This window comes from Scyliorhinus torazame, chromosome 3 (assembly GCF_047496885.1).
Source record: "Scyliorhinus torazame isolate Kashiwa2021f chromosome 3, sScyTor2.1, whole genome shotgun sequence".
In the NCBI taxonomy this organism is placed as follows: domain Eukaryota; kingdom Metazoa; phylum Chordata; class Chondrichthyes; order Carcharhiniformes; family Scyliorhinidae; genus Scyliorhinus; species Scyliorhinus torazame.
Genome location: NC_092709.1, coordinates 75,177,488 through 75,203,731, shown reverse-complemented (window position 1 = coordinate 75,203,731; position 26,244 = coordinate 75,177,488). Strand labels below are relative to the sequence as shown.

Here is a 26,244-nt window from a genome sequence, read left to right as displayed (position 1 = left end):
GGAGTGTCTGCAACTCAGCCCCCACGCGGCAAACTCAGCGGCAACCTTCAAGCACTGGCTAGCGTGTTTTAACGGATATCTCAGAACGGCCGAAAACACACCCATGGGAGAACAGAAATTGCAAGTCCTGCACTCGAGGGTGAGCCCGGAAATTTACACCCTCATCGAGGACGCAGACGACTTCGATGCAGCAATGGAGCTGCTAAAATGACATTATATTCGCCCAGTAAACCAGGTCTACGCCCGACATATGCTAGCAACGAGGTGACAAATCTCTGGGGAATCGCTGGAAGAATTCTACCGTGCGCTCCTGGTGTTGGGGAGAAACTGCAGCTGCCCGCAAGTTTCGTCGAGCGACCACACAGAACTTTTGATCCGGGACGCGTTCGTTGCACGTATGCTGTCCTCCCAAATCCGCCAGCAATTGCTGGAGAAAGACACCCGAGGCCTCAAGGAGGCACAGGCCCTTGCAGGCTCCCTGGATGTGGCCTCCCGAAACGCCCGCGCTTACGTTCCCGACCACGCAGCAGCCCCCTGGGCAGCGTGGAACCCCTCCGCAGCCGACCCCGAGACATCTCCCATCCCCCCACAAGCTTGTGCTGCAAGGCGGCCTGGCAAGCCCGGAGGGCCCCGCTGCTACTTTTGCGGGCAGGCCAGGTACCCCCGGCAGCGGTGTCCGGCCCGCTCATCCACCTGCAAGGGATGCGGTAAAAAGGGCCACTTCGTGGTGGTATGCCAGGCCTGTGCGGTCGCTACGGTCTCCAGTGGCGAATGCGGACCGCCACCACAACCCTCTCCACGATCCCCGTGCGGCCAGCGGGCGCCGCCATCTTCCTCCTCCAGGGCCACTTGCGACTATCAGGCGCTGCCATCTTGTCCCATGGGCGCCGCCATTTTGTGCACCCCCAGCCATGTGCGACCAATGGGCGCCGCCATCTTGGATGGACTCCCAGGACCCCAGCTCGGCTGACCACACACCGCCCGAAGAGAACACTCAACTGTTGCCGCGATTGGTCTCGGTGACCCTGGACCAGTCCCGGCCTCGAACACTCTCAACTGCTACAACAACAGTACTAATCAACGGGCACGAGACGCCCTGCTTAATCACCTCTGGGAGCACGGAGAGCTTCATACACCCCGGCACGGTAAGGCGCTGTTCTCTCCCCGTCCACCCCGTTAATCAAAATATCTCCCTGGCCTCCGGTTCCCACTCAATAGAGAAAAAGGGGTTTTGTGTAGCATACCTCACGGTCCAGGGAAGTGAGTTTAAAAATTACCGGCTCTACGTCCTTCCCCACCTCTGCGCGGCCACACTCCGAGGGTTAGACTTCCAGTGCAATCTCCAAAGTCTAACTTTCAAATTTGGCGGTCCTATACCCCCTCTCACTGTCTGCAGCCTCGCGACCCTCAAGGTCGATCCGCCTTCCCTGTTTGCGAACCTCACCCCGAATTGCAAACCCGTTGCCACCAGGAGCAGACGGTACAGTGCCCAGGATCGGATCTTTATTAGGGTAGAGGTCAAAAGGCTACTGAGGGAAGGGGTCATTGAGGCTAGCAACAGTCCCTGGAGAGCTCAAGTAGTGGTGGTAAAGACCAGGGAGAAGCATAGGATGGTCATCGACTACAGTCAGACCATCAACAGGTTTACGCAGCTGGACGCGTACCCTCTTCCCCCGCATATCCGACCTGGTAAACAGGATCGCGCATTACAAGGTCTTCTCCTCGGTGGATCTTAAGTCCGCCTACCACCAGCTCCCCATCCGCACTAGTGACCGCACGTACACTGCCTTCGAGGCAGATGGGCGGCTCTACCACTTCTTAAGGGTTCCCTTCGGTGTCACTAACGGGGTCTTGGTCTTCCAGCGCGAGATGGACCGAATGGTTGACCGGTACGGTTTAAGGGCAACATTCCCGTATCTTGATAATGTCACCATCTGCGGCCACGACCAGCAGGACCACGACACCAACCTCTGAAAATTCCTCCAGACCGCAAAGATCCTTAACCTTACGTATAACAAGGATAAATGCGTGTTCAGCACCGACCGCCTAGCCATCCTCGGCTACGTTGTGTGAAATGGAGTTATAGACCCCGACCCTGAACGCATGCACCCCCTTATGGAGTTCCCCCTCCCTCACTGCTCCAAGGCCCTGAAGCGATGCCTAGGGTTTTTCTCTTACTATGCCCAGTGGGTCCCCAACTATGCGGACAAGGCCCGTCCCCTGATCCAATCCACAGTTTTTCCCCTGTCGATAGAGGCCCACCAGGCCTTCAGCCGCATCAAAGCAGACGTTGCAAAGGCCATGATGCACGCCATCGATGAGTCCCTCCCCTTCCAGGTTGAGAGCGACGCGTTTGACGTAGCTCTGGCGGCCACCCTCAACCAAGCGGGCAGACCCGTGGCCTTCTTCTCACGTACCCTCCATGCTTCCAAAATCCACCACTCCTCAGTCGAAAAGGAGGCCCAGGCCATAGTAGAAGCTGTGCGACATTGTAGGCATTACCTGGCCGGCAGGCGATTCACTCCCCTCACTGACCAACGGTCGGTTGCTTTCATGTTCGATAATGCACAGCGGGGCAAGATAAAAAAAAACAAGATCTTGCGGAGGAGAATCGAAGTCCCCACCTTTAACTACGAGATCTTGTATCGTCCTGGGAAGCTAAACGAGCTTCCTGATGCCCTGTCCTGCGGCACATGTGCCAACGTACAAGTGGACCGCCTCCGAGGCCTCCACGAGAATCTCTGCCACCCGGGGGTCACTCCCTTTTTCCACTTTATCATGACCCGTAACCTGCCCTACTCCATCTAGGAGGTCAGGACAGCCACCAGGAATTGCCAGATCTGCGCGGAGAGCAAACCGCACTTCTACAGGCCAGAGAAAGTGCACCTGATAAAGGCTTCCCGTCCCTTTGAGCGCCTCAGTCTGGACTTCAAAGGCCCCTCCCCTCCACCGACCACAACACGTACTTCCTGAACGTGATTGACGAGTACTCCCGGTTCCCATTCGCCAACCCCTGCCCCGACATAACCACAACCACCGTCATCAAGGCCCTCCATAGCATCTTTGCACTGTTCGGGTTCCCCGCTTACATACATAGTGATAGGGGTCCTCCGTTATGAGCGACGAACTGTGTCAATTCCTGCTCAGCAAGGGCATCGCCTCGAGCAGGACGACCAGTTACAACCCCCGGGGTAACTGACAGGTAGAGAGGGAGAACGGTACGGTCTGGAAGACTGTCCTACTAGCCCTACATCCAGGAATCTCCCAGTCTCCCGCCGGCAGGAAGTCCTCCTGGATGCCCTCCACTCCATCCGGTCACTGCTTTGTACCACGACCAACCAAACACCTCACAAGCGTCTCCTTGTCTTCCCCAGGAAGTCCTCCTCTGGGACCTCGCTCCCGACCTGGCTGGCAGCTCCCGGACCCATCCTGCTCTGAAAACACGTGCGGGCGCACAAGTCAGACCCGTTGGTCGAGAGGGTCCATCTTCCCCACGTTAACCCCCAGTATGCCTACGTGGCGTACCCTGACGGCCAGCAAGATACTGTCTCCCTACGAAACCTGGCGCCCACCGAATCCCCATGCACACCCAGCCACCAGTCCCACCCTCCCTCCCACCGCTGCACCTTACAGCCGCCCCCTTCCCAGGAGGATCGGTCCTTCCGCCGGCCCCGTCTAGGCCCACCCACCCCGACCGACGCACCCCACAGACGCTCCCCTCCCAAATCAACCGTTTTGCCCACCAGCGCCACCTCGGGGTGTTGAAGCTGCCACAGAGATCGAGGCCACGCTCCCGGAGTCACAGGCGGCCGAGCCTCCACAGGCGTCACCACCAGAGCTTTGACGATCACAGAGGATGTCCAGGGCCCCCGATCAACTGTTGCTTCATTTTAAAGTGAAAATAGTTAATTGTGAATCTGTAAATAGTTACGACAATAAGACAAAACGCTGTACGGAGGTATTACGGTACCTCCATAACTATAATTTCTACCACATTACCATGTTGTAATATCAAGCCACCACCCCCGCCGGACTCTTTTTTTAACAGGGGGTAAATGTGGTCGTCTGTGTAGAGGTATTACGGTATCTGGTAATGCTGGAACACCATTGGTAGATATTGTATGTTTCCTATTGGTCAAGCTGTATGGTAGCTCTGCCCTGCAAGGCGGGGTATAAAATCCCGTGCCGCCCCAGCAGCCTTCTTTCTGTACCTGAGCTGCTGGGGGAAACATCTAGCTTATTAAAGCCTTCAGTTGGACTACAACCTCGCTTTAGTGGTCATTGATCGTGCATCAGTCTGTGAATATATAGCCACCATTGACCAATAACGATTCAATAAAAGACAGCTTCTTGGAATGGGAGCAGGAAATTGAAGTTACAGCACATCATTCCCATACAGTTTGCTATCAGGAATGAGGCCAATTCTGGCAGAGTAGTGAAGACCGGAAGTCAGATTTTAACCTTATGCACCTGACAAAAGTCAGACGGGCGGCAGTGGGCAGTGACCCAGAGCCGGGATCGAACCTGGAGCCTCGCCGCCGTGAGGCAGCAATGCTAACCACTGTGCCACCGTGCTGCCCTATTGAGCAATATTTAGAGCTGCTTGATGGGCTTCTTCTTTCATGTGCAAATTGGGCTCCAAAAGACAGCATTGGAACCGGACTATTATTGATAATTTACATCTCTGTAGATTGATCAAAAGTATTAAGCATTATATCCTTTTTATATACGGCGTCTTTTGCAAACACAGGTTTGTCAGACTGCAGATGGAGTTCATTCAAAACTGCTGTCCATATGGAACACATGTAGTCAGGTTTTTGAACATATCTATTTGAAAATAACTCCAGCCGTTTTTGAATACCATTTCTATTGGATTATCACCAAAATAATTTTTTTGTATAAATTAGTTTCCAGATTTGCTTAAGGCAGAAATCTGTAAATGATGTGGCCCTGCTTAGAATGCCGTAGACAGAACTGCAATGGATAAAAAATATTTTGTGCTTGTTCCATTTTATTCCCCCAGGAGGATCAAACACCTTTACACATTGCCTCAAGGTTAGGTAAAACTGAGATTGTACAGCTGCTGCTACAGCATATGGCCTTTCCCGATGCTTGCACCACTAATGGCTACACCCCACTACATATCTCTGCCAGGGAGGGGCAGGAAGATGTTGCTTCCATTTTGCTTGAGGCAGGTGCTTCACACTCATTAGCCACAAAGGTAAGAGGTTATTTGTTTGATGGGGATGGAGAAATATTGGACTAATGTTGAATTGTGACACCTTAAGACAGCAATTATTTAACACAAACCCTAACCCTAATCATTGTTTTCATAGCTCTCCAGTGACATGTTCAAACTTCTACATGTTAAGCCCTAGTTCCAGCTTTAATTTTCTTTATTGAATGATTGTCCTGGTTTGGCAGATTGAGACATTTGGTACACATTATCCAGATAGCATAATTGTATGTGATACTGCTGAGAAATTAAACATTGTTCCGCTTTACGTGTAGTCACCTCTCTCTCTCTGTCCCCTTCCAATCTTACAAGCTTCTTTCACAATAATATTGGAACATTCTCTTTCCTGGTTTGCCAGTTACTTGCTGTAAAGCAAATAAACTCACCAGATTGTATTATTCTGTTTACCTCTGCGATTCTCAACTGTTTCTTTGACCAATGTATCGCTCCTATCAACCGTCTGTGATCTTTGCCGTTTTGTTCCCACTTTCAAACCAATACTGTTTCTAATTCATTTCATTATAGGACAGGTGGCTTTTAGTTTAAGCTTGGGGAACTGGTATTGTTAACTTAAAAGTTAATTTAAGTGATGAAAAAAAGTCCAACACTTTCCCTAGTTTCAATAGAACACCTGCAACCCAGTGTGATTTTCCTTCCTCCATGCCGAGTACCTGCTACAATTGCCAATTTCAAGGTAGTTGTTTGCAACTGGCCGGTTTCCAGTTGTACTGCGAGTGCCAAAAGCATTCTGTGTACAAGTTTTCAGCATATGTGAAAGGTTTGACTATTCGTCACTCTGCCTGGTTTAATCGATACTCGATTCCCAGAGGTAGAAGAAGATGGTAAAAATACCAACAAAATAGCATAAACCTTTGGCTGGCCAGACAAAAAAAGGGGATATTATCCCACTACACAAGGGCAATTTTATAATGAGATGGGTTGCATCAAAATTTGAAACAACCAAATTGATCCATTTCATGTGCTTGATGCTTGTTTTTAGGAGGTGGATGTAAGATGGATAACAATATATCAAATACAACACAGAGAAAGGATAAAATGGTTCTTCCATTCCTGTAATTATTTGTTGTCGATGTTTGCTTCTCCAAACTGATCAGCCCTCGACTCTGAACCTATATTGGATTCCCAGAGAACTACTGTAAAAGATATATTCATTATGTTCAGTTGGATAATCAGCCACGATCATAATGAATGGCGGAGCAGGCTTGAAGGGCTGAATGGCCTCCTCCTGCTCCTATTTTTTCTATGTTTCTAATTAGAAAGCAACATAATTGGCCAGAATTTGATGTAGCAGGGTATCTGGTGGCTTTCTATTAGATGTGCCCCTCTGCTTCTCGGCTCACAATAGTGGTGACATGTTGTTGCTGAAAATGTGGGCTGAAAACAATGCAGCAAAGAAACAGGCCATCTGGGAGCTGTGTGAACACTGCAACCAGAAGGATATCTCCTTCAATCAATGAGGTTTACCCACTGGGAAATAAACACAGGGACGAGTGGGTGAGGAGGATTAATTAAAGGGGCTAAATTTAATGTCAAATCAGGTACACAAAGATAAATAAACGGCAAGAGGGAGAAAAAAAAGACAGAAAAAGTAAGAAAAATAATCTTGAATTTAAAATTTGGTAATTTTAAAAATTCCTTGAAGATGTCAAAATTTGAAGAAATGAGATTCCACGATTTAGTAGTTAATTTTTGATTCCAGAAAGCTTGATTAGCAGTAATTCATACTTATTGTTAAAAGGGTACTTTCACTTGTAACGACAAGAGTTAACTTTCTATGGTACGTTTAATGGGAAAATATAGCAAGTTCCTAAAAAAAAAAAAAGATAGACTCCATATGAGATACATTTTCACAAAGCTAACAGCAGAATTGTACAACTTGGCCAACATCATTTAGATTTTCAGATTTAATTGTACATTCACTTCTTGCCTGAAGTTGCTGGACCAGCTACCCATAAATAACAGTGAACGCCATTAGTCTTGCTGTTATTTTGACAACAAATTATGGCCCTGTATTTTAGTACATAATGTTCTGTGCTAAGTGAGGAGAGAATAATAGAATTTACAGTGCAGAAGAAGGCCATTCAGCCCATCGGGTCCACACCAGCCCTTGGAAAGATAACCCTACTTAAGCCCACGTCTCCAGCCTATCCCTGCAACCCAGTAACCCCACCCAACCTTTTGTTCATTAAGAGACAATTTCAGCATGGCCAATCCACCTAACCTGCACATCCTTGGACTGTGAGAGGAAACCAGAGCACCGGGAAGAAACACACGCAGACACGGGGAGAAAGTGCAAACTCCACACAGACAGTCACCCGAAGCCAGAATTGAACCTGGGACCCTTGTGCTCTGAGGCAGCAGTGCTTGCCACCATGCCGCCCCTGTACTGAACTCCAGAGTTGTACATTTTCTGGCCACCCCCTGATTTTCTCAAATGTTTACAAATTATACATAAATGCTGGCACAATCCCGAGTCAAGCAAAGAAATAAAGTATACGGAATAAGGATGTAAGAACTTTTTATTCATATGTGATAATTATGAAGTAGCAAATTAATCTGTGAATTTTTTTTTAAACCAAGCTACAAAAATGTGGTGGACAGGCACGCGCGTATACACACACATGCAGTATGGTTGATTTCAAAAGGTACAGTGTTGAGTGCCACTAGACAGGCATACAAGTTTCAAAATCACCCTAACTGATCCCTAAACAGCATTCTCACCCATCAAGGCTAAATGCAACAGAAAGGGATGAAAGATCAGAAAATAAAATAAAAGAAAGAGCTAGAAGAAAACGCAGGTGCATTCATTACAGATTTATATATGCTGAATATTTCATGAGCACAGTATTGATAGCTTTATATTCCAAACAGGTCACTGATCATTTGTCCAAACAGACATTATTAAGCCATTTATATTCGTAGTCTCTTTCAGTGAACTCACTCAACTCACGTCCTCAAAGGTCCTAGACTTTTTGAAAATTAACTTATTTCAACATGAATCTATACATTTCCCACTATGTACTTCAGAATAACATGTTTCAGTCCAGTTCAATGCAAATATCCTTCATAGACATGTAACATTGAAACTCAGGCACACAAAGGCTAGCTATCCTTCTCACATGCGCAATTGTGAATTTATGGATATTACAACATTCATTATGTGTCCATCTCCAACTAGCAGAATTTTTATACATTAATTTTAGTGGTATAGTTTATCTGATAGAGAAATGCTACGATGTGATAAATCTTTCCAGAACTGACACTAACCAGCCAATGCATGAGGGATAAAATCATAAATGGGTTACGGCCAGCACCTTGAGCGTGTAATATTTATCATGTCTTGATGCTGCTTGTGACATTTTCCATTTCTGCCACATATATAAAATATGCTAAGTTAAAATGAATACATATGTTTTCAAGGCAGCCTTTGTGAACAAAGGGGAAAATACCTCGCACGTTTGTAGGAGTAGTGTCCAGACGACCATCTCTGTTTCAGTTAGTTAAACTACCAAGCTATCCTCAATCAAAGAATTATACTCCATATTCCAAGATTTCCCAAGACATGTTGTCTCAAAATTACACTGAGAAAAATCTTCATGTATGGTAAAACTACAAGTATTTTACCATTGTGTGTCCAAGCCAATTTTTTCACTGGTGTTACACTCGTGGTTTTGTATCCCTGTCCCTTATTTATACTGTGTTCTATGCATGCTTGTTAACTAAGTGGCAGTTGTGTTTCCTCTGTGTCCTATCGCAGAAGGGATTTACCCCACTACATGTCGCAGCTAAGTACGGGAGCCTAGATGTGGCAAAACTTCTTCTGCAACGCTCTGCTTCTTCAGATTCTGCTGGCAAGGCAAGTTACTAATGAACATTTAAAAGATCAGTCTGGATAGATAATATTAGTTTTGTCTGTCATGAGAAGATAAAACTAACACAATTCAGGCCATCTAAAATTTTGGACAACTAAAAGCAATTTGCAGTTTCTAATTAGAAGATTCATGAGTGCATTAGTTTATGCATAAAACATTACACGTGGATTCCAAATTTTATAAAAATTGTGGTCTCCTAGGCCACTGAAGAAAAATTTGATTCTCAATGAAAAATATTGAATGTCATTGCAATTGAACTGAGTTTCCCAGTAGCTTGACCTAACTGTGTTTTTGCATGTCAATGTACTACCTGCAGAGTCCTTTTCCTGACCCCTGCGCTCACAATTCCGATGCTCCTTTCCAAAGCGCTTCTGTCCTCACAGTGCCTTCCTGGATTTCTGCATGAATCACTAGAGATGAGGTCTGATTCATGTTTCTTTCTCGGTAATATGCTCCTCGTATTCCGCCTGCATCTGTCCAATCTATATGCCAAACATAACCCTCCCCCCAGCCCCCCCAAGCCTCACCTCAATTCCTAGGAGCAGTTTCACAGAAGGTCTTTACATCGCCAAAACCTTCTGCTGTTACCGTGATGCAATGGGGTATTCTTATTGCTGCCATCAGGAGCTGGATTGGTGCATGGTAGGAATAAAGCATCTGGCACTGCTGCTGCTGGCCATTCTGATCTCCTCTGCATTCCTGAAACGCAAACTTCCTGTTTTCAGAGAGACGAAGGAGGAGATAATACCTCAGCTGCATCACAATTGTTGACTTATATTCTGTTTGCACTTATGGGCAGGAGGCAAATTAAATTAAACTTTGTTGTTCCAGGGTGAAAATATAGTCTTCTGTTTTCTCATTTATTCTGTTAAAAACAGAAGGAACAATGGCTAACTTCGGTCTGAAGATTTATCATCCAGCAAACAGAATGGACAATATCTAGAAATTGAATACTTGAAGGCAAATTATACACACGTTGCATTTAATTTAATTACTGTTTCCCTCAGCATGTGCAAGGCAACAACCCCACCCCCGCAACACCCTCTAATTTGTTACATTGTGAGATATCCATACTTGACTACTTTAAAGTGTGTGTGAGACAAGAATTTTATTTTTAAAAGGCAAATGCTCGCTGACCATGACTCGACAGGAGGAGGGGCGGGATGGACTTGTACAGCAGCAAAGTCTTATCGGAAGTCTTTTTATTTCTTGCCAAAGAAGTGGGTTCTTGGTGCCATATATATTCATTCTAACGTACCTAAGTATTAGCACCTCAAAAGTATTCAGCTGGGGTCTTGGTTTAACACTGAGTGAGATATCCCTGATTATTGTTTCTACATCAATCGCAGCTGATTAATTTATGCAAGATCTAGATTTTGGTTTTGCTTTATTCCAATTTTAAAGACTATCTTTACAATTTTATTGAATCATCATTCAAATTGTGAAAGGTTCCTGACTATTGGAATAGTGTGTAAGTTCAGCAGTGTGCCATTTTATATCCAAGTCATCAGACATGAGCTGGTGATCATGATGCTGCAGGATCTGCTTTAGTTCCTTTCTTTGACACTCATCTCCCTATTTTTGATGTTTTTGTACGGATAAGAACTGTTTGCAGCAGCTATTTTCTGTATTTGTAGTTTACTAACATACCTTTATTTAAGAACAGCACTAGCACTTATTAACAAAGACAAATTCTTACAGAACGGCCTAACCCCGCTCCATGTTGCTGCTCACTATGACAACCAGAAGGTGGCGCTGCTGTTGCTGGAGAAAGGCGCCTCTCCCCATGCCACTGCCAAGGTATTAATTACTACAAGAGAATAATAATCCTATCAGTGTGTAACCTCAAAAAATGCAATAGATGGTTTGATGTTTTTGTGCTTGATAGATGTGAAACTGACAATTGTACTTTAATGCAAAGCCTCTTGCTAACACAATTAAACGGATAACCTCTGGCATAAATTGAAATCTTTCTGAAAAATTCATTGAAAACTCAAAATGTGAGTCATTTTCATCTTCATGCTATCAGATCCCAGGGCAGCTGTGAAATGTTCTGCAGAATCATATACTATAATGGTATGTTTCTAAAGTAACAGTGTAGTGTTCCTTTACCCTGTTAGAGCATCCCTTCTCAACTGCTGTTCCGCGGTTCATTTTTATTTGAAGGTTGGACTTTACTCACTGTAACAATTTGCAAAATAAGACCCAATTAATTGTTTGTGAATGATACCTTGATATTTTATTTCTTTAACCGATAATTAATTTTTCACATGTTGAATAAAAGTATCAGACACTTTGCTTGACTGGAAAATGGCCAGTTCTAGAAGGTAAGCTCTTATAAGGTAGATGTTAACAGCAATCTCAAACTTTAGAGAAACCATGCTACACCTTTATCAATCATCAAGTTAAGTATTACCCCAAGTCACTTGATGCTATCCTGTTAAATTCTGATATGACTTGAAGAAAACATTTTTGTGCTGTTTTTGTTGACAGTTTTGCGACACTGAAGCAAACTGTATAAATAGTTCAACGTTCCAACCCATTCCACAGAGCAAATAATGTTTCCATTAATTAAGGGCAGCACGGTAGCACAAGTGATTAGCGCTGTGGCTTCACAGCGCCAGGGTCCCAGATTCGATTCCCTGCTGGGTCACTGTCTGTGCGGAGTCTGCATGTTCTCCCCGTGTCTGCGTGGGTTTCCTCCGGGTGCTCCGGTTTCCTCCCACAGTCCAAAGACGTGCAGGTTAGGTGGAATGGCCATGATAAATTGCCCTTAGTGTCCAAAGAGATGAGGAGGGGTTATTGGGTTATGGGGATAGAGTGGAAGTGAAGGCTGAAGTAGGTCAGTGCAGACTCGATGGGCCGAATGGCCTCCTTCTGCACTGTATGTTCTATGGTCTTATCCTCTAGCTTGATCTTAGTTTATTTGAATTGAGATGTAAAGATTGAAGAATGAAAACAAGGGAGCCTTCCGTCCACGTAGCTTGATTTACTGCTCTGTATCTAGACTCTGTTTACCCATTTTTGATCCATCTTCCTTAATGCATTTCCCAGATAAACGGGGGTTGCGTTTTCATGGCTGGGGTGGGATTTGGGAGAAAGGAAAATCACAGCGTTGCTATCCTGCCTCCGGCTGAGACTGCCGGTTGGTGGGTTTTTCCGGGGGTCCAGACCTTCGGTAGCCTGGAGACAGGTCTGTGAGAATGCAGGCGGGCTGAGCCCAGCATGGGCAGGTTAAAAGGCCCACCTGCGTTCCCAAAACAACTCATGGGTCAGGTGCTTCCAAGGCACTCAGCAGGTTATGTTGCCTCCCTGGTGCCAGGGTCCAGGATGTCTCCGAACGGGTAGCGGGCATCCTGAAGGGGGAGGGCAAACAGCCAGAGGTCGTTGTACATATTGGTACTAACGACATAGGCAGGAAGGGACATGAGATCCTGCAGGAGGAGTTCAGGGAGCTAGGCAGAAAGTTAAAAGACAGGACCTCTAGGGTTGTAATCTCGGGATTACTCCCTGTGCCACGTGCCAGTGAGGCTAGAAATAGGAAGATAGAGCAGCTAAACACGTGGCTAAACAGCTGGTGTAGGAGGGAGGGTTTCCGTTATCTGGACCACTGGGAGCTCTTCCGGGGCAGGTGTGACCTATATAAGAAGGACGGGTTGCATCTAAACTGGAGAGACATAAATATCCTGGCCGCGAGATTTGCTACTGTCACACGGGAGGGTTTAAACTAGTATGGCAGGGGAGTGGGCATGGGAGCAATAGGTCAGAAGGTGAGAGCATTGAGGGAGAACTAGGGAATAGGGCCAGTATGGCTCTGAGGCAGAGCAGACAGGGAGAAGTTGCTGAACACAGCGGGTCTGGTGGCCTGAAGTGCATATGTTTTAATGCAAGAAGTATTACGGGTAAGGCAGATGAACTTAGAGCTTGGATTAGTACTTGGAACTATGATGTTTTTGCCATTACAGAGACCTGGTTGAGGGAAGGGCAGAATTGGCAGCTAAACGTTCCAGGATTTAGATGTTTCAGGTGGGATAGAGGGGGATGTAAAAGGGGTGGCGGAGTTGCGCTACTGGTTAGGGAGAATATCACAGCTGTACTACGGGAGGACATCTCAGAGAGCAGTGAGGCTATATGGTAGAGATCAGGAATAAGAAGGGTGCAGTCACAATATTGGGGGTTTACTACAGGCCTCCCAACGGCCAGCGGGAGATGGAGGAGCAGATAGGTAGACAGATTTTGGAAAAGAGTAAAAACAACAGGGTTGTTGTGATGGGAGACTTCAACTTCCCCAATATTGACTGGGACTCACTTAGTGCCAGGGGCTTAGACGAGCAGAGTTTGTAAGGAGCATCCAGGAGGGCTTCTTAAAACAATATGTAGACAGTCCAACTAGGGAAGGGGATGTACTGGACCTGGTATTGGGGAATGAGCCCGGCCACATGGTAGAAGTTTCAGTCGGGGAGCATTTCGGGAACAGTGACCACAATTCAGTAAGTTTTAAAGTGCTGGGGGACAAGGATAAGAGTGGTCCTAGGGTGAATGTGCGAAATTGGGGGAAGGCTAATTATAACAATATTAGGCAGGAAATGAAGAACCTAGATTGGGGGTGGATGTTTGAGGGTAAATCAGCATCTGACATGTGGGAGGTTTTCAAGTGTCAGTTGAAAGGAATTCAGGACCGGCATGTTCCTGTGAGGAAGAAGGATAAATAGGGCAATTTTCGGGAACCTTGGATAATGAGAGATATTGTCGGCCTCATCAAAGAGAAAAAGGAGGCATTTGTCAGGGCTAAAAGGCTGGGAACAGACGAAGCCTGTGTGGAATATAAGGAAAGTAGGAAGGAACTTAAGCAAGGAGTCAGGAGGGCTAGAAGGGGGTCACGAAAAGTCATTGGCAAATAGGGTAAAGGAAAATCCCAAGGCTTTTTACACATACATAAAAAGCAAGAGGGTAGCCAGGGAAAGGGTTGGCCCACTGAAGGATAGGCAAGGGAATCTATGTGTGGAGCCAGAGGAAATGGGTGAGGTACTAAATGAATATTTTGCATCAGTATTCACCAAAGAGAAGGAATTGGTGGATGTTGAGTCTGGAGAAGGGTGTGTAGATAGCCTGGGTCACATTGAGATCCAAAAAGACGAGGTGTTGGGCGTCTTGAAAAATATTACGGTAGATAAACCCCAGGGCTTGATGGGATCTACCCCAGAATACTGAAGGAGGCTGGAGAGGAAATTGCTGAGGCCTTGACGGAAATCTTTGGATCCTCACTGTCTTCAGGTGATGTCCTGGAGGACTGGAGAATAGCCAATGTTGTTTCTCTGTTTAAGAAGGGTAGCAAGGATAATCCAGGGAACTACAGGTCGGTGAGCCTTACGTCAGTGGTAGGGAAATTACTGGAGAGAATTCTTCGAGACAGGATCTACTCCAATTTGGAAGCAAATGGACGTATTAGTGAGAGGCAGCATGGTTTTGTGAAGGGGAGGTCGTGTCTCACTAACTTGATAGAGTTTTTCGAAGAGGTCACAAAGATGATTGATGCAGGTAGGGCAGTGGATGTTGTTTATATGGACTTCAGTAAGGCCTTTGACAAGGTCCCTCATGGTAGACTAATACAAAAGGTGAAATCACACGGGATCAGGGCTGAGCTAGCAAAGTTGATACAGAACTGCCTAGATCATAGAAGGCAGAGAGTAGCAATGGAAGGATGCTTTTCTAATTGGAGGGCTGTGACTAGTGGTGTTCCGCACGGATCAGTGCTGGGACCTTTGCTGTTTGTAGTATATATAAATGATTTGGAGGAAAATGTAACTGGTCTGATTAGTAAGTTTGTAGACGACACAAAGGTTGGTGGAATTGCGGATAGCGATGAGGACTGTCAGAGGATACAGCAGGATTTAGATTGTTTGGAGACTTGGGCGGAGAGATGGCAGATGGAGTTTAATCCGGACAAATGTGAGGTAATGCATTTTGGAAGGTCTAATGCAGGTAGGGAATATACAGTGAATGGTAGAACCCTCGAGTATTGAAAGTCAGAGAGATCTAGGTGTACAGTTCCACAGGTCACTGAAAGGGGCAACACAGGTGGAGAAGGTAATCAAGAAGGCATACAGCATGCTTGCCTTCATTGGCCGGGGCATTGAGTATAAGAATTGGCAAGTCATGTTGCAGCTGTATAGAACCTTAGTTAGGCCACACTTGGAGTATAGTGTTCAATTCTGGTCGCCACACTACCAGAAGGATGTTGAGGCTTTAGAGAGGGTGCAGAAGAGATTTACCAGAATGTTGCCTGGTATGGAGGGCATTAGCTATGAGGAGCGGTTGAATAAACTCTGTTTGTTCTCACTGGAAAGACGGAGGTTGAGGGGCGACCTGATAGAGATCTACAAAATTATGAGGGGCATAGACAGAGTGGATAGTCAGACGCTTTTCCCCATGGTAGAGGGGTCAATTACTAGGGAGCATAGGTTTAAGGTGCGAGGGGCAAGGTTTAGATTAGATGTACGAGGCAAGTTTTTTACACAGAGGGTAGTGGGTGCCTGGAACTTGCTGCCGGAGGAGGTGGTGGAAGCAGGGACGATAGTGATATTTAAGGGGCATCTTGACAAATACATGAATAGGATGGGAATAGAGGGATACGGACCCAGGAAGTGTAGAAGATTGTAGTTTAGTCGGGCAGCATGGTCGGCACGGGATTGGAGGGCCGAAGGGCCTGTTCCTGTGCTGTACTTTTCTTTGTTCTTTGTTTATTCTATATAAAGTTGAACCTTCTGACCAATTCAATCTGCCCTCACCCCTCAACTTACCCCCTCACCCCCTCCCTCTTCTCCCCATCACTCTTACCCCTCACCTACCTCATGCCCTCACGCCATCAGCACCTTACCTTCATCACCCACATCCAATATCCTTTTTATAAACAGAATTTACAAGCCCCATTATAATAATTGGAAGCAATTGAATAGCCATTAAAACTCACTGAGTAAAGAAATGGTTTCTTCACACCAACTGTGTAAACAAAGTCAAGCACTTGTATAACAAGCTGCAGCATTTAGTGATGAACTCTAAAGGAGACAAAAAAAACATTTTTCTTGCATTTTGAACTCTTCCCACCTCTAATCCATGTTTCATACCTCCATGAAGCTGGTGTAAAACACACAGCTGCTAAAATCCAGCTTTCTCCCTGAAAATTAAAATAAAACTTACCGAGGATGGGCTGTCGATGAGCACACAATGCTCCCTCTTACCTCCTTAATAGGAACCAGTGGATTCTGGGGCCTGTTCCCCCTCCAGCCCTTGTGAAAATAGGAAATGGCAAAAATGGAAGTGGTACCTGCAACTGCCCCACTAGGTGGCCCTGTTGTTTCTGATTCAGATTGGGGCCATGGAAATCCATTCTAAAATCTCAGTCTCATAAGGTTTTGGTTGACCCATCATCCACAGCCTTTTGGGGAAGAGAGCTTCAGATTTCCACTATGTTTAGCGGGGAAACAAAGCTGCCTGATTTCACTTTTGAATGGTCATGTGCTAATTTTTATATTATGCCTCTTTATTCTAGTTTTCAAAGGAAATTGTTTTTCTGTATCTATCCTATAGAATCCCTTTATCATTTTGAACATCTTGGTTATGTATCATTGTCTTCTAAATTCTAAGGAATACAAACCATGTTTATTTAACTTGTCACCATAATTCACCCTTCAAGTCATTCATATTTCTGCTAAATCATGACTGCACCATCTCCAAGGTCAGCTTAGCTTTCCTGAGATGCACTGTTCAGATCTGAATTCAATACTCTAGGCGGGGTCCAACTAAGGCTCTGTAAAACTGATGCAGGAATTCCTCCCCTTTGTATCCCAGCACTCTTGAGTTAAAGGCCAACAGTCCATTGGCATCTGGAAAAATGTCTCTGCTTTGGGATCATTATTCCTATAAGAGTTTGAATTCTTGGAGCACATTTGATGTAAGTGCAGGTAGAAGCCATTGGTGTAATGGTTCACGTATCTCAACAGTGGTGAGAATAGGAATCTTTTCTTTATATGTTGTTTGCTCCTGTAGTTGTGTCTGACCATCTCTGCTCAAAGTCAAATCCTCACCACTCAGAGGAAGTTGTGGATAAACAGATTACTGCTACAACATTCCTAAACTGTAGAAGAATTCCTTCAGCCATACCAGCTCTATATATAGGGATGGATTTACCGACCACCCTGCCCTGTGTTTTTTTTGATGGGGGAGGTGGCCCGCCAGTGGGATCTACTTGTCTCCATCATTGGCAATGGGAAATCCCTCACCGCAGGGAAATCGTGCAACTGCGTGGGACCAGAATTTCCCACCGGTGTGAACAGCCCATAATTCCACCCATAACCTTCATTCCTACTTGGTCAGCACAGCTTTGCTGTGCGCTGTACAGAAACATATACCTGACACACTCACCATTATGAGAGTCGCCTGACTTCTACAGGCCTGCTGCCATTTCACACTCACTTGAGCATTGATTGGCAGTGGGCGGGACTTCCATTCACCCTTGGAAGGAACTCGCCCCCTTGAGAGCTGTTAGCCAATCTGATTGGCCAATACTTCTTCAACCTGGCCATGTACTGCAATGCTTTGACCGGGACCTTTGAAAAGGTAAGTTGTAGGACCTTCGGAGTGAGGCATCCCACCACCCCCTTCCTTCCTGCCCGAGATGCAGAAAGGTGCAAATGTCACTTTTCCACCATACTCACTCCCGACAACCTAAAAATTGAGGTGGTGCAGGAACAGGCCATTTGGTGGACACTGCTAGGCTGTAATAGGTGAATGCGTGAGGTTCCCGCCCACGGCCTTGCCTGCCAAATCTTGAAATGAACAAAGCCAACTATATAGGTACTAGGGCAGAGCTGGCAGAGGTTGATTTGGTAAGTAGTCTGAATGGTATGGCAGTAGATGAGCAGTAGGAAACATTTAAAGAAACAATTTAATATCGGAGGCTTTTTAAGGAAGTCTGAGGTGGGTATCAGATTAAAGAAGAGTCTTGTCTTGTTGCTAAGAATGGTGGTAAATTTCAAAAAATTAGACAAACTGGCCAGGAATACAAAAACAGATTGCAAAAGTTGATTGCAAGTATATGAAAAGGAGAAGAGTAGCTAAATAAATTTTGGTCTTTTATTGGCAAAGACAGAAGAAATTATGCTGGGAAATGACAGAGATGCTAAACAAATATTTTGTGTCTATCTTTACAGAAGAAGACAAAAAGTATATTGGGGGCAGCACGGTAGCACAAGTGGATAACACTGTGGCTTCACAGCGCCAGGGTCCCAGGTTTGATTCCCCGCTGGGTCACTGTCTATGCAGAGTTTGCACGTTCTCCCCGTCTCTGCGTGGGTTTCCTCCGGGTGCTCCGGTTTCCTCCCACAGTCCAAAGACGTGCAGGTTAGGTGGATTGGCCATGATAAATTGCCCTTAGTGACCAAAAAAGGTTAGATGGGGTTATTGGGTTATGGGGATAGGGTGGAAGTGAGGACTTAAATGGGTCGGTGCAGACTTGATGGGCCGAATGGCCTCCTTCTGCATTGTATGTTCTATGTTCTACATCGCAGAAATAGAGTACCACCAAGGGGCTAATAAGAGTGAGAAAGTTAAGGCAACTGATATCAGCAGAGAGAAAGTATTGGAGAAACCTAAGGAACTAAAAGCCAACACATCTCCTGAAACTGATTAACTCCATCCTAGAGCTCTAAAGAAGATAGCTACAGAGATGGTAAATGCACCCAGTTCAGATTTTCCAAAATTCCTTAGATACTAGAGTCTTCTTAGTAGATTGGAAGTCATTGAATGTAGCACTGCTGTTCAAGAAAGAAGGGAAGATGAAGCAAGGACCTAAAGGTCTGTTAGCCTGATATCATCAGGCAAATTGCTGGAATCTCTGGAACTTAAAATGTACTCAGAAAATTATAGAATGAGCAGACAAAGTCAACATGGTTTTACAAAAGGAAATTCATGTTTGACAAATTTATGAATGTTTTTTGAGTGTGAAACCAGTAGGATAGACAAAGGGCGCCAATGGTTTAATGTACTAGGATTTCCAAAAGGCGCCAAACACAAGGCTAGCGCCCAGATTAAGGGCTTTGGGGTAACGACCTAGACTGGGTGGAGGATTGGTTAACAGGTAAGAAGCAATGAGTTCGGATAAGAAGAGTCCTTTCTATTTGGCAGGTTGTAACCAGTGGGGTACCGCAAGGTTGGTGCTAGTTTACAAACTAGATGGGGCAGCACGGTAGCCTTGTGGATAGCACAATTGCTTCACAGCTCCAGGGTCCCAGGTTCGATTCCAGCTTGGGTCACTGTCTGTGCGGAGTCTGCACATCCTCCCCGTGTGTGCGTGGGTTTCCTCCGGGTGCTCCGGTTTCCTCCCACAGTCCAAAGATGTGCGGGTTAGGTGGATTGGCCATGATAAATTGCCCTTAGTGTCCAAAATTGCCCTTAGTGTTGGGTGGGGTTACTGGGTTATGGGGATAGGGTGGCGGTGTTGACCTTGGGTAGGGTGCTCTTTCCAAGGGCCGGTGCAGACTCGATGGGCCAAATGGCCTCCTTCTGCACTGTAAATTCTATGAAAAGTCTATGAAACTGAGAGTAATGTATTTAAGTTTGTTGGTGATAACAAGTTAAATGGGAATTTAGGCTGTGAGGAGAGCACAAAGTGGTTCCAAAGAGATATAGATAGATTAAAGCTTTGACAAAGAGTCATTGGACTCGAAACGTTAGCTATTTTCTCTTCCTACAGATGCTGCCAGACCTGCTGAGATTTTCCAGCATTTCCTCATACTCTAGTAATGGAAGTGGATGCCTGATGTCGTTTAGTTCTCGGCATGAAGCTAGTGAAAGTGTTTGCAAAGTGAACGGATAAAGGTGTTTTAGTTTAGAAAATCTGGTGGAACGAAAATAGGCTATATCTGGATTAATAATAGCCAAATTAAAAGTCAAATAAATTGAAGGTGATTTAAAAAAAAAAAAAAATTTAGCGTACCCAATTCATTTTTCCAATTAAGGGGCAATTTAGTGTGGCCAATCCACCTACCCTGCACATCTTTGGGATGTGGGGGTGAAACCCACGCAAACACAGGGAGAATGTGCAAACTCCACACGGACAGTGACCCAGAGCCGGGATCGAACCTGGGACCTCGGCGCCGTGAGGCAGCAGGGCTAACCACTATGTCACCATGCTGCCTTGAAGGTGAAATCTTAATCAGCAATTAAGGAACAGACAATTGGGGTTTGCCTACTTAGCTGGCAGGGGAGAGTCAATGATCAGGAAGGTTGATCTCCCAAGATGTGGCTATTTCATTGTATTCTGGATGGACTGACACTTGCTATGTCCCCAACTGTGGGATACGCAACTGCAAAATTTGCAATAATACTTTGGAAAGTAAATTTGAGCATTGATCCGAAACTGGTAAAAACTAACGCCTCGGGTCTAAAATTCATGCCTTTTCAGAATGGCTATACACCTCTGCACATTGCTGCCAAGAAGAATCAAATGGAGATTGCCACCACCTTATTAGAGTACGGAGCTCAGACCAATGCGCTAACAAAGCAGGGGGTGACCCCCCTCCACCTGGCTTCACAGGAGGGACATGTGGAAATGGTTTGCCGTCTAATGGACAAAAACGCCAATGTTAGCGTGGCCACAAAGGTAACCGCAAAACTTTATTGTGTCAAAGAAATTTAGCATTGTGTTATAATTTATTTCTGTGAAGAAAGCAATGTTTAAATGTTGTATACCTGTGATAACAAATGATGGTGCTTGTAATTTTACCTGTTGTTCTGGGTGTATCTTAGGTATTTTCGTTTTCATTTTACGAAACAGCATTGCAATGTTTTAAATTTAAATTAATGAGTCCAATGTTAATTAAAAGAGCGACAAACATGCTCAAGTTAATTTCCTCCAAATATTAATTGCCCTGGTGCAAGAATTGATGATGGAAATGTCACCTAACTTCATCCTTTATTTTTGTCAATCTTAGAATTTGACAAAGCACTGTGAAAATCACAATACTACATGAATGGTCCATGTTCATAGGGGCCAATAATGCGAAGGCAGATGACTGAAACTTTGATGCACATCAAGTGCTTGTTCTCTATTATCATCCTTGGAATACAGGGAATGCATGAAATGGCCCATCTGTTGCGAGTCTGTACACAAACTATACAGAAGGCTTATAAAGGTTCCGCCTTTCACTTCAAGAGGGCTGTTCCCAATAATGTCCAGACACTTAAGGGAGGACTTTAATGTCTCGCATGAGCCAGAAACTGAGACAGGCGGGCACTAGAAATAGTTCTGCTAACCAGTGCACCAGTTCCCCCCTCCATCCCGTTCCTAGGCCATTTCCCGGAGGTGGGATTGGTGTGTAGGGGGGCAGGAGCCGGCAAGGCTACCTGCCCATGAGGGCAGTAGCCAATTCAGCTAAATAATGGCCACTCCAGGCCAATGATTGAAAGCCAACTGGGATTTTCCAGTTGCCGTCCAGGTCCCTGAAAGTGGTGGGTGATAGTTTAGCTGCCTGGAGACCATCTTCTGGCAGTTGGTCTTAGGGGCCTGCACTCCAAGCAGGCTTAGAGGTCATCTTGGTCTGTTTGTGTTCAACAGCAGCCACAGGCCGTTCTATGGAGGGGTTCCCCCATAGTTGCCTCCTGCCCACAATGGTGGCCAGTCTGTTGACGTTTTATGAAAATGTTGGAGAGAGCACCTCCATTTTATGGCACCTCTCTCTCACTTACCTAACATGGAATAACAATGCTGCTTTCAAACGTGAGGTACTCTGATTGGCACTCCAGCTTTGAATACCTGTCCATCATCCTTATTTGTCAACTACTAACTATTTATTAGTCATGTGTGGAACATTACAGGTGAGTGACTGACTCTTTCCCACACAGTGCAAGCCTCTGACCCCATTTAGGCCTGATGGCCGTGTTCAGAAGCCCTCAAGAAAATCATGCTCACAGCCCCTGATATTTCTAAGAAGGGAGTGAGGAAAGACTGGGGACAATGCGGTCCTACCAAATTTAACAACGGTACTTCATGATAACTTTTTTCTTCTGTTTCTCACCTGGCAACCGGCCAAATTGACGAGCTAATTGGCTCCTGGGTAAGAATCCAATGATCAGGGTATTGCACCAAGAAAGGCATTGAGGCAGGACCCAACAATTGGAAGGTGGATAGACAACTGATTGGGGCTTGGGGGATTGGGAGAGGTCACTGATAGGGACACAGGAGAGATAGAGCAAGCTCAGAATTAGCAGGTCCAGTCCAAAGGATTCCTTGAGGTTCTGGGGTGAGCACTCTTGCTCCTCCTTGCCCTTGAGGAGTGCTTTAAAAGACACTCAACTTGTGGAACTGGCAACTCCTACTTCTTTTTCACTCAAATGTTTCCTGGGCCCTGGGAAATACATGTGTCAGCAGAGAATTTCTAACTGGGCTCATAATTACACTGTGGGAGCCTGACTTAAGTATGCTAATGAAGTGTGCCACCTGTAATGGAACCCATCACCGTAAAAACAACAGGAAGCATCATATTGGTGCTATTGCAGGGCAATTAGCTGTTGGAAACCCTTCAGTTGCTGCTGTCAAAAATAACAACTTATATTTTTATAGGGCACGATTTGACAGAAACATTTCTAAGTGTAATTTTGGGCACTTTTGGTGGGGTGTTTCGCAACAGCCGTGTTGGCAAGATTGCGGCCCATATTCAACGGGACTTCACGCTAAAAGTGAGCACCCACGAGCATCTCGTCATTACTGGCTGTCTCTTTGTCTGATTGGCCGGAAGCGCAACTCAGCTTCTCGTCGCTAACAAGGGGAGCTGCTTTTAAAAGCTCCCTCAGCACTCACTCCCAGTCAACACACCACACAAGCATGACAGCACGCAGACCTGCTCCTCACTTTGGAGATGCCAAGCTCACAAGGCTTCTCAATGCTGTGAAGGAGAGGTGGGGCACTCTGTTCCCCTGAGGGGGTCCGAGGACAACAGTGGGGTGAACAATGACACCGGGAGGTAGTGGCAGCGACTGCCAGTGCAGGCAGCATGACCAGGAGGACCGCCGTCCAATGTCGGAAGAAGACCAACAACCTCCAACCAGCTGCAAGTGTAAGTTACCACCTCGCTTGGCATCAGTTCTGTCAGCCATCTTTCAAATTCCCAAACCCCCCCTGACAAACACTGGCTGACACCTCGCACCGTCCCCACATCCCTACTTCGTGCTTTATCAGAACCCCTTGACACCCACCAGCACAACCAGGTGTGGTGCCCACACATGGCACCTGCTATGGAACCCCCTGACCCATCAAATGTGTGGCTCACAATGCCCTCTCTTTGTCCCTGTAGCGCACAAAGACTCCGTGAGACGAATAGAGTGAAGTCGATGAGGCTTTATTAAGCGTGTCTGTTCCCCCGCAGCTCGATAGTAGAATGGCCTGCGGGGGAGGACTCCGGCTTCTTATACTCCGCCTTCAGGGCGGAGCTTGAGGTCAACGGCCAACCAGGACCCGGGATCTGTCAGCCAATGACATTAGGGCTTCCAGTCCCACATGACCCCTAATACATACTACCACATTCACCCCTTGTCAAAAATGAACCCGGCGGGGTGATGCTTCGCATGGTGGTAAGGGTTTACAGGGCTGGACCTGGGAGGAAAACATTCATATGGCAATACAGTATGTACAATTTTGTCCTGTTTCAACTATTTACAGAAGGCATCGGGAGAAAAGCAAAATGTTCTTGTGAAAAGTCCATATATTGATTTAGATCGACAGCACGAGTCGGTCGGGTGGTCTGGTCGTCCGTGTCGATCGCCTCGGCCCCGGTGGTGGTGGTGGTGCTTGTACCGGTGTTGTCGTCTCAGGGAGCCTTACGGTTTCAGCTTGGGCTTTATTCTTGGTCGGGCCTGAGGGGAGGGGAACCAATCCTCCTGGGAAGGGGGCGGTCGCGGGGTGCGGCGGTGGCAGGAAGGGGGGGGGTTGGGTGAATGGTGTCGGGGGGGTGTGTGTGTTGCCGGCGGGTGCCAGATCCCGCAGGGAGACCGTGTCCTGTCGGCCGTCGGGGTACTCCACGTAAGCGTACTGCGGGTTCGCGTGGAGGAGGTGAACCCTTTCGACTAACAGGTCCGCCTTGTGTGCCCGCACATGCTTTCGGAGCAAGATGGATCCTGGGGCCGCCAGCCAGGTCGGCAGCGACGTTCCAGAGGAGGACCTCCTGGGGAAGACAAGGAGATGCTCATGAGGCGTTTGATTAGTGCTCGTACATAATAGCGACCGGATGGAGTGGAGAGCGTCCGGGAGGACCTCCTGCCACCGTGAAACGGGGAGGTCCCTGGACCATAGGGCCAGTAGGACGGTCTTCCAGACCGTGCCGTTCTCCCTCTCTACTTGCCCGTTCCCTCGGGGGTTGTAGCTGGTCGTCCTGCTTGAGGCTATGTCCTTGCTGAGCAGGAACTGGCGCAGCTCGTCACTCATGAAAAGGACCCCCTGTCGCTGTGGACGTATGCGGGGCAACCGAACAGTGTGAAGATGGTGTTTAGGGCTTTAATGACTGTGGCCGCGGTCATGTCAGAGCAGGGAATGGCGAATGGGAAGCGGGAGTATTCGTCCACCACATTAAGGAAGTATGTGTTGCGGTCGGTGGAGGGGAGGGGCCCTTTGAAATCCAGACTAAGGCGTTCAAAGGGGCGGGAAGCCTTAATCAGGTGCGCACCATCCGGCCTGAAAAAATGCGGTTTGCATTCCGCGCAGATGTGGCAGTCCCTTGTGACTGTACGGACCTCCTCTAAAGAGTATGGGAGGTTGCGGGACTTGATAAAGTGGAAAAACCGAGTAACCCCCGGGTGGCAGAGGTCCTCGTGGAGGGTTTGGAGGCGGTTAATTTGTGCGTTGGCACATGTGCCGCGGGATAGGGCATCGGACGGCTCGTTCAGCTTTCCGGGACGATACAAGATCTCGTAGTTGAAGGTGGAGAGCTCGATCCTCCACCTTAAGATCTTGTCGTTTTTGATTTTGCCCCGCAGTGCATTATCGAACATGAAGGCTACCGACCGTTGGTCGGTGAGGAGAGTGAATCTCCTGCCGGCCAGGTAATGCCTCCAATGTCGCACAGCTTCCACTATGGCTTGGGCTTCCTTTTCCACTGAGGAGTGGCAGATTTCTGAAGCGTGGCGGGTTCGGGAGAAAAAGGCCATGGGTCTGCCCGCTTGGTTAAGGGTGGCCGCTAGAGCTACGTCGGAGGCGTCGCTCTCGACCTGGAAGGGGAGGGACTCGTCGATGGCGCGCATCGTGGCCTTTGCGATATCCGCTTTGATGCGGCTGAAGGCCTGGCAAGCCTCTGTCGACAGAGGGAAGGTCGTGGTCTGTATTAGGGGGCGGGCCTTGTCTGCGTACTGGGGGACCCACTGGGCGTAGTATGAAAAAAACCCCAGGCAGCGTTTCAGGGCTTTTGAGCAGTGCGGGAGGGGAAATTCCATGAGGGCGCGCATACGTTCGGGGTCGGGGCCTATTATCCCATTGCGCACTACGTAGCCCAGAATCGCTAGCCGGTGGGTGCTAAAAACGCACTTGTCCTCGTTGTACGTGAGGTTCAAGGCTTTGGCGGTCTGGAGGAATTTTTGGAGGTTGGCGTCGTGGTCCTGCTGGTCGTGGCCGCAGATGGTTACATTGTCGAGATACGGGAACGTGGCCCGCAACCCATGTTGATCAACTATTCGGTCCATCTCCCGTTGGAAGACCGAGACCCCGTTTGTGACGCCAAATGGGACCCTTAGGAAATGGTATAATCGCCCGTCTGCCTCGAAGGCTGTGTGCTTGCGGTCACTTGGGCGGATGGGGAGCTGATGGTAAGCGGACTTGAGGTCCACGGTGGAGAAGACTTTATATTGGGCAATCCGATTGACCATGTCGGATATGCGGGGGAGAGGGTACGCGTCTAGTTGTGTGTACCTGTTGATGGTCTGGCTATAGTCAATGACCATCCTTTGTTTCTCCCCTGTCTTCACTACTACCACCTGTGCTCTCCAGGGACTATTGCTGGCCTGGATTATGCCTTCCTTTAGTAGCCGCTGGACTTCGGACCGAATGAAGGTCCGGTCCTGGGCACTGTACCGTCT

At 47.0% G+C, this 26,244-nt stretch overlaps 1 protein-coding gene and 1 non-coding gene across 28 annotated transcripts in view; both read left to right on the top strand.

The window, feature by feature from the left end:
- The window catches only part of ank2b (ankyrin 2b, neuronal), a 1,300,297-nt gene that overhangs the window by 1,022,432 nt on the left and 251,621 nt on the right, over positions 1 to 26,244 (top strand). For all 27 annotated transcript variants that reach the window (XM_072495860.1, XM_072495874.1, XM_072495872.1 and 24 more), the window contains 4 exons: positions 5,024 to 5,221; positions 9,015 to 9,113; positions 10,831 to 10,929; positions 20,591 to 20,788. In XM_072495860.1, coding sequence (XP_072351961.1) covers positions 5,024 to 5,221; positions 9,015 to 9,113; positions 10,831 to 10,929; positions 20,591 to 20,788 — 594 coding nt within the window. The remainder of the gene's footprint in view (positions 1 to 5,023; positions 5,222 to 9,014; positions 9,114 to 10,830; positions 10,930 to 20,590; positions 20,789 to 26,244) is intronic.
- LOC140409667 (U1 spliceosomal RNA) lies at positions 20,375 to 20,544 on the top strand. Its single transcript, XR_011940468.1, has one exon. It is a non-coding gene; the product is annotated as a U1 spliceosomal RNA (small nuclear RNA).